Source organism: Sitodiplosis mosellana, unplaced genomic scaffold (assembly GCF_009176505.1).
Source record: "Sitodiplosis mosellana isolate CC-2019 unplaced genomic scaffold, AAFC_SMos_1.0 Smas_scaffold_4588, whole genome shotgun sequence".
Classification (NCBI taxonomy): domain Eukaryota; kingdom Metazoa; phylum Arthropoda; class Insecta; order Diptera; family Cecidomyiidae; genus Sitodiplosis; species Sitodiplosis mosellana.
The window spans coordinates 3,830-12,032 of record NW_022599830.1 but is presented as its reverse complement, the minus strand read 5'-3'; the positions used below and the strand labels follow the sequence as shown (position 1 = coordinate 12,032).

Here is an 8,203-nt window from a genome sequence, read left to right as displayed (position 1 = left end):
TTGCATTACTAATAGGTCTAAATTGTGAGATGGTAGGGTTATCGACCCTTCTAAACATATTATCGAATCTAATACTAACATCGGTGTTTCAATCGGTGTCTTATAAGTGTTTCAATTGAACAAATTGTTTTTGATTTTTTATCACTTTTGCTTTGTCAATTTTGAGTGCATATTTTCACGCTAAAAGATGATAAATTCGTGTCTTTTGATTTCTTTGCAACGTGTACCCAACTATATAAAAGAGCTAGCCATCAGTACAAGTACTTCTCAGTGTGCAAAAGAATTACAAACAATGCAAACGAATCAGTTTCCTGTCTTCCATCAAAATTATTGAAAAGTTTCTCTCAATTTTTCAAAGTGTGACATCTGAGTACTTGTAGTGGCTTCAATTTTTCGCGTTTCCAAAGCAGAAAAAAATGCTGAGTGCTTGTTTTGTGTTATTTTTGTCAATTATCATGTCAACTGATGCCTTCCTGATGTCTGACATGATTGACTGGAATTCTTTTAAGGTGACGTTATATTTGGTACATTTTCCCCTGGAAACGAGAATTTTTCTTTAAACAAAAATCAAGCTTCAATTTTCATCTACAGAAAGAGCATTCCAAACACTATGATACACTTGATGATGAGATACACCACTTTCGAATTTTTGTTGATAACAAATACAAAATCCATGAACACAATATGCACCATTACAATGGAGTTGCTTCCTTCGAAATGGGCCTAAATAAGTACAGCGATTGGACACATGAAGATTTTGTTAAAACAATGAATGGATACAGATCCAACAAAGAGTAAGTTGAATTTTATACACATCTTTTAGAAGATGAAAAATGTCTTGATTGTTTTGCTGTTTCTGTTTCTTTCGTTGAACAAAAGTTTGAACGATGATGAAATTTTGGCATCAACTTTCTCTGAATCAGCCAATATCGATCTACCCGAATCTGTGGACTGGCGTGACAAAGGAGATGTTACCAGAGTAAGAGATCAAGGAAGTTGTGGTTCTTGTTATTCTTTCGCTGTAATTGCTGCCGTCGAAAGCCATTATTCCATCAAAACTGGTCACTTATTGTCGTTATCTGAACAGAATGTCATCGATTGTTCGAAATCATATGGAAATAATGGTTGCAATGGCGGAGATCTAGATTCGGCAATGAATTATATCCGTGATCATGGTATATATACAAGAAAATCGTATCCCTACCGTGGTTACGATCATCATTGCATGTTGCGTGCGAAAAAATCGAGAGTCAATGTTAAAGGATTTATGCGTATTCCAAGTGGTAATGAAATAGAGCTACAAAAAGCTCTTGCTTTCCATGGTCCCGTTGCAGTGTCGATTGATTCTTCACATGATACTTTTCGTCATTATATGGATGGCATCTATCATGACCACAGATGTAGCAGTGCAACAGAAAACCTAGATCACTCTGTATTACTCGTTGGGTATGGAAACAATCCAGATGATAACCGTTGGATTACGTCTTTTATAGCATATGCTCACCTTTTAATTCTTGTTTTTTGTCATAATTAAACCTAGGTATGGGACTGATGAATACGACAGAGACTATTACATTGCTAAAAATAGCTATGGAGATAGCTGGGGAGATCAAGGCTATTTCCGGATTTCCCGTAATCACAACAATCATTGTGGCATTGCCACAGATGCTTTATTTCCTATTGTTTAATTTTTGTATTGAAAAATATGGTTGTCCAACTTAATAAATGATTGACAAAATGAAAATAATTCAAATTCAACTGTTCACACTTTAATTGAAACATATTTTCATTCAAATAAAATTTGATCAAATTGCGATTCAAGCAATATTTGGATTTTTTCATTTGATTGGAAGAGTTTTTCGGCCAAAAGATTAAATGAAAGCTAATGATGGAATCGTAGCAAATTATCTAGAATAATTTTGTTTCCAAACGATTCAAATTAGGTTAACCATTTTTCGTTCATTTCATTACAATCACTTCGGCTGAATTATTTCCATGAATTCAACGTGCTTTTTTGTTGTTCTTGAAGAATAAACAAACCGTTGATCATTTGTTTACGATCGATCACACAGCCATCTGTTGACAGTGTTTTAAAAGCTTCTGTTTGAACTCTTTTGTTTATTAGCATTTGGAAGGCGTTCTGTATTGAATAAAAAAAGAAGAATTGATGGAAGTTGAATGTTCTTTTCTTCAAAATAAAGAAGAATTGCAATATTTGGCCTCTTTGTACCAAATTATCAGATAAGTCTATACAAATGTTCCAGAAGGATGATGTATGACATGTCATTGTGATCATATGGTTCACATACACACACAAGTAAATGAACAAACAAAGAAGACGGATAAAACTTCAATGTCAGTGTCAAACGTGACATCTCGTCTGATTCATCGCATCTTGAAATACCATAAAGTTTTGTTTGTTTGTTTATTTCTCCATCTAGGCTAGTTCACCATATATAAATAGTGTGAAATTTGTAGAAATGTTTTCGGATGATCAACAGACTATTTCTTTTGCTGATGGTAGCAAATACTATCTCAAACCAGTGTTGGGTAAGTTTTTTTTTTGTTCAATACATTGGATTCTAAAAGTGAAAATGATTGAATGCTGTTTGTTGAGTGGAAATTGAAATGTTATGTCCTTGAACATCTTAATAAAGAATGTTCAATTTTCAGGGGCCTCTCCCATTGATTTATTCATGAAAAGCTGTGATGTTTTCAAGGGAAAGTCGGTCGACGAAAAAGATGTTGTTATAACAATTTGGAAAATTGATCTTCGATCGTTACATGACAAATGTCTAATAAGCTGTGACGTCAGAGGGTGTAAACTTAATCATGATGCTGAAGAAATTATGGAAGAATTCCAAAGACGTGTCAAATTCCTCATAGAAAAGGTTCATCATGTCAATTTGATGCCGTACACAAATGTGGACTGCAACGTTTCGGATGGATATTTTAATGTGAATTTAGTTCAGGAATGTGTTGAAGGTGTAAGCATAAAAAAGTTATTCGAACAAGGCGTGGTGCCGAGTCTTCCACAGATGGCCGAAAGCGTTTTAAAAGCAATTTCTCATTTGCATAGCATGGATCCCAAACTCAAACATAGTCGTATTGATGAGTGTTCCGTATTTTTGGATAAATCGGGAGTTTATCGAGCTGCCGATTTCCATTTAATACCATATTTGATGTATTTAAAGGGTGCGGGATTACATCCAGCAGCAGCAGATGATTTGAATGCCCTTGGATTTCTAATGGAATATGGAAATATAAAGACTCAGCGCTTGATGAAAGATTTCATCTACAAATGTTGCTCAGAAAAAGAGCAATCGTGTTGGGATTTATTGTCACATGAATATTTAACAAACGTACATTCTGTTAAATTTAATCCAATCTATGACGGACCCTTTCTAAAGCATTTCGACATTGAAGGCTCATTGGGCAGTGGATCATTCGGAAATGTTATCAAAGCAAAACACTCGAACGGCCAAGATTCATATGCGTTGAAATTGGTGGAAATTCCAAAGGGAAGTGAAATAAAATGCGGAAAAGTGAAACGAGAAGTCGAACTCATTTCACAGCTCAATCATGAAAATGTTATAAAATATGTACGGAGCTGGGAGCAAGAAGTCGATTTAGCTGAATTGGGAATTATTGATGAAGAATCTGAATACTCTTACACACCTGAGTAAGTATTTAAGTGGAATTGGAAATTTACAATAAATAAACATATTTCATAGGCTAACAAACGAATCGGACTCATCGATTATTTCGAATTCACCGCTCAGGAATATGATGATCATTCAAATGGAACTCTGTGACATGACTCTCCGGTAATTCAAATACATGTAAATTGTACGATGACACATCCTTATTTCTGTTCAAAACATTCAATAATTTGACCAGGGATGCAATGAAAAATTGCCATACTGCAAGGAAACGAATACCTCAACAGTGGTTTATTGACATTGCTCAAGATTTAGCTTATCTCCATTATAACGAAATCATTCATCGCGATCTAAACCCAAAGAATATTCTATTGGACTCTTCCGGACGCGTGAAAATCGCGGATTTTGGTTTAGCCATCACAATTGAGTTGGTATTCAAACAGAAGCAAAAAATAACCATGATCACCAGTAGCAGCAATGATAATAGCTCACACACCGGACATGTGGGCACATCATATTATGTAGCACCTGAGTTGAAGGCAAAAACTGCTTCAAAATCAAACTATGGGACGAAATCGGCTCCGGTATGCGACTCATTTACGTCTATGTATTGTATGCGTGAGTCTCCATCGTTTGGCGCCATCTGAAGACGCGAACATGAATTGTGTATACGAACATTTGATGTTCGACATGTAAAAACCAATTTAAATCAGAGAATTGCGTACAAAAAATTGAAAAATAGATAAATGACGATATTAGAAATAAAATAATTGCATATTCTTAAAATATTTTTTCAGAAAATAAACAAAATAATACATATATAATACACAATCATTCTTTCAGATTCTCCACGCGTTCATTGCACCACTCTCCACTTTTACATACACTTTCTCCATGCGATTTGACATTTGTTTGTTTACGTTTTTGCATCTGCTTGATGTGTCAAATCCAAGCGATCAAACAAAACAAATTTCATAATCAACAACACACAAACTTTTTTCATTACACGTTTTTTTTGGGTATCTTGTAAAATAATGGCACACACACGATTCGAAAAAAACCCAGCAGAAAAGACTGTAATGCGGGTTTAAAATTGTTTACTGCAAGTGAGATTCACAGGCCGATTCCAATATCATCGCCAATTTATTTCCATTTTTTCTCTCGATTCGTTGAAAATCCATTAAATTCACACGGTTCTCACATCGGCGAATGGTTGGAATTAGTTCCAAAGATTTTAACCGAATTCCCAACAAAAAACGTATTTCAAATCGATCCATCGAATCTCTCAAGATCTTGTTTTTAATCATTTTTTTCTTCTTCTTCTCTCTCTCTCTCACTCTTTTATTTTTTCAACACCATTCAACTCAAACTTTGCGGTACAAATTTGTTGTGTCGATGCGAAAAGATATTTTTTTTTCCGTTTCTGGCCAATTTTCGATTGGTTTACGTTTGCGATTGTGTTAAATTGAAAACGCAACGTAATGAGAGAGAAAAAAGAAATCGAATCAAAATGAGAAAAAAATGAAAAAAATAACACAGAAAAACACACACTCGACTGCTTGCATTGAACCTTTTCGTCTATTTTTTTTATTTTATTCGTGGTGTAGTGTTTAACTGTCAGTGCGTACCATCTTCAAATGTATTTATGCCATACATTTATTCATACGTTCGTTCGTATACGTATAAACGATGCAGTATTGTATGTGGTTGTGGCTGGCCAAACCAAAACCGTTGTTTTGACATATGCATATTTCTCCACAGCTTGCCATTCTATCAAAACAACGGTTTTGGTTGTAGATCGACTTATTAGATGGTGCTGTCATCTGATAATCGCTATTATTACTCCTTTGAATAGGTCTCTTGGACGAAATCGGACATCTACTCGCTCGGAATGATCTATTTTGAGTTGAAACATCCACCTTTCGGCACAGATTCGGAACGACATCATGTTTTGACTGACGCTGGAAGTAATGAATTTCCAGATTTCATGCGAAATCCAGAAAACATTTCCATAGCACGTGTATGTATAATATTAACTTATGAAAACTTGTAAAAAAAAGACAAATTGATCTCTAATATGTTTCATGCAGATTATCAGAGAAATGCTAGACCCTGACCCACAGAAGCGGCCGACTGCAAGCAAAGCTCAATGGGATTTGAATATGCTATACTATCTTACTCACCTAGAGGATTTATTATAATAAGTTGACGATTGCCATGCATCTTTTTTCGAAGATTTTTTAAACGAAAAAAATGAAGGAAAAATCGCGATTTTGAAAGAAATTTAGAATTTAAAATAAAAATAATGAACGGTATCAGTTTCGTGTATGAAATAATGTGTTTGAAACACTTGTTCGGATTTCATTTTCATTTAGATTTTTAATAGCGAAGTAACGTCTTTTTCAGGAAAAGAAATAGGTAAGTTGTTAATCGAAAATCTTGAATCGAAGTGGAGTATCAAAAAATACACAGAATTTATACTGAAAGTCAACGGTATATAAACGAGACTATCTATAGATGTCGAAAAAAACAACAACAACAATTTATTCTGAATATACCGCATGCAGAAATTGTGCTGAGGACGGATCAGTCGCTGCGAACGAATCGTACTGAGAACAGCATTTTATTGGAACAAGTCCAAAAATAAATTGCAAATTCGTTTTCATTCTGACGGAATTGCGTATTAAGTCGCAAAACCACTTTGATCTTATAGCATTTTTCACATTGTGAAACCGAGTTGGAAAAGATTTTAGAGAAAAAGGTTTTTGAATTGTTGCTGCTTTTAAAAATATTGTTGAAAAAATTGCCTTCGTTTTGGAATTCTTCAGAATTCGATTTCATAATAATCAGAATTAGTCATGTCACATAATCAATGGTTTAGAGAACAAAGAGGTGCATTTGCAAATGTAAATGCACAGAGCTCACCACGTCCTGACCCTAGCAGAGAAGAATATGGAAGGTAAGGTAACGTGTTTTTTTAAATTCAAAATTACGGATTTTGAATTTGAAAATTTAGAGTAGGATTTGAGTGGTGAATGTCGATTAGCAATATTGAGTATTTTCAATATTTAGACCGGTAGCAGGAAGTTTAACAGAAGCCCGCCGACAAAAAGCCAACATCCATATAATTAGAGAAATGCTACAATTGTGTGAAATCATTGATACTGGAGGGTATGTGCATTGTGAAGAAACACCGGAGCTAAAAGTGATGTTCTTCGGTGAATTATTCGACGTAAGATTGATTGATTAAAATGTTGATGTTATAAATTCAAGGCTATTTTTGCATCAAACAGATTTACGCGTCAATAAATAACAAGCTGGTTGGTTTACTTTTGAGAGCAAGAAAGCAGGGATTCATTGACTTTGAAGGCGAAATGCTATTCCAAAGAAGAGATGACGAGGTGCCGATTTTCATGCTGAAAACTACCGATGAAATCAAAGCAATTCTAAATGAGAAAATCGAAGGGATACAACAAAATGCAAGCGAAAATCCGCAACCAACTGATATGTTGTTGAAATAAATTAAAAGAAAGAAAATTTATTTGAATCTTGTCTAATAATTAAGCTAATCGTCGCCGCTTCTGAGGTCAGTGCACTTTAGATTAAAAAAAAATAAACTAAAAAATTCATTTTCATCTAACATTAAATTTATCACTCAATCACTAAAGAAACCATATTCTTTTTTGAGTTGAGAAAAACTCAACTGTGGTGTTGTTTACTTAGTTCTCGTTGATTTGGAAGGTCATTTTACCGTTCATACAATCATTTGTTCAATGTTTACTGTAAATAAAACTGAACGATATAAATAAACGATTTTGTTATAAATAAATGTTTCTTGTGGTTTTGGCGTGAATGCAATGAATTGTGCGTATTTTTGCATTCATAATAAGTTTCAGTCACTCTCTTAGTGGCGAATTTTCAAAATCTAAAAATAAACAACTTGGATGAATCATTTTACGGAAACGTGTGCGATGTATATGCATAGTGGCTATTTTACAGAAAAAATGCAATCAAATCATATTTTTTGCCACTTATATAACTATTGTTTGGTAAATTTGGAGCACATTTTGTCACGTTTTAAGAGCTCGTTAGAATCTATTAGGAGTGTTCACCCTAGGGGGTAGGAACACAAGCGCTTGAGACGAATTCGTACGAATATTCGTGAATTCTTGTGATTGTGTATACGAGACATTCGCAGCGCAGTGAGTGTACAACAACAATAACAAAGCCACGAACGCATGAATATATGCGAATACATACGAATGAAACAACTTGTTCCTAGCCCCTAGTGTTCACCTATCAATATAAATGAACTAGCCTTCTCTACAATTTCTTATTTCTCTTTGATTAGTTCAAGTGTTGATGTTGATACAAATATACGGTTGCTGCTTTCCAACGACAATTATTCATCTTTTTTTTATGAAAATATAGTGTGAAATTTGAGTGCTCGTTTTTACTTGGAAATTCGGAATTTTCTAAGCAAAAAAAATATGATGAGTAAATGTGTTGCTGTGTTCGTTTTAATATCGGTTTTTGTTGTG

At 34.3% G+C, this 8,203-nt stretch overlaps 3 protein-coding genes across 3 annotated transcripts; all 3 read left to right on the top strand.

The window, feature by feature from the left end:
• The first annotated feature begins 717 nt into the window (after positions 1-717).
• LOC129572269 (cathepsin L-like) lies at positions 718-2,136 on the top strand. The gene is made up of 3 exons (XM_055452214.1): positions 718-794; positions 880-1,446; positions 1,541-2,136. The coding sequence occupies exons 1-3, from the start codon at positions 718-720 to the stop codon at positions 1,686-1,688; spliced, it is 792 nt and encodes a 263-aa protein (XP_055308189.1). The 3' UTR covers positions 1,689-2,136.
• Positions 2,137-2,363: 227 nt separating this feature from the next.
• Positions 2,364-5,995, top strand: LOC129572270 (eIF-2-alpha kinase GCN2-like). Its single transcript, XM_055452215.1, has 5 exons — positions 2,364-2,550; positions 2,674-3,682; positions 3,735-3,827; positions 3,901-5,682; positions 5,753-5,995. Exons 1-4 carry the CDS (start codon positions 2,481-2,483, stop codon positions 4,307-4,309), a joined length of 1,581 nt encoding a protein of 526 aa, XP_055308190.1. The 5' UTR covers positions 2,364-2,480; the 3' UTR covers positions 4,310-5,682; positions 5,753-5,995.
• Positions 5,996-6,257: 262 nt separating this feature from the next.
• Positions 6,258-7,491, top strand: LOC129572268 (actin-binding Rho-activating protein-like). The gene is made up of 3 exons (XM_055452213.1): positions 6,258-6,621; positions 6,735-6,894; positions 6,956-7,491. Exons 1-3 carry the CDS (start codon positions 6,521-6,523, stop codon positions 7,181-7,183), a joined length of 489 nt encoding a protein of 162 aa, XP_055308188.1. The 5' UTR covers positions 6,258-6,520; the 3' UTR covers positions 7,184-7,491.
• The last annotated feature ends 712 nt before the right edge of the window (positions 7,492-8,203 follow it).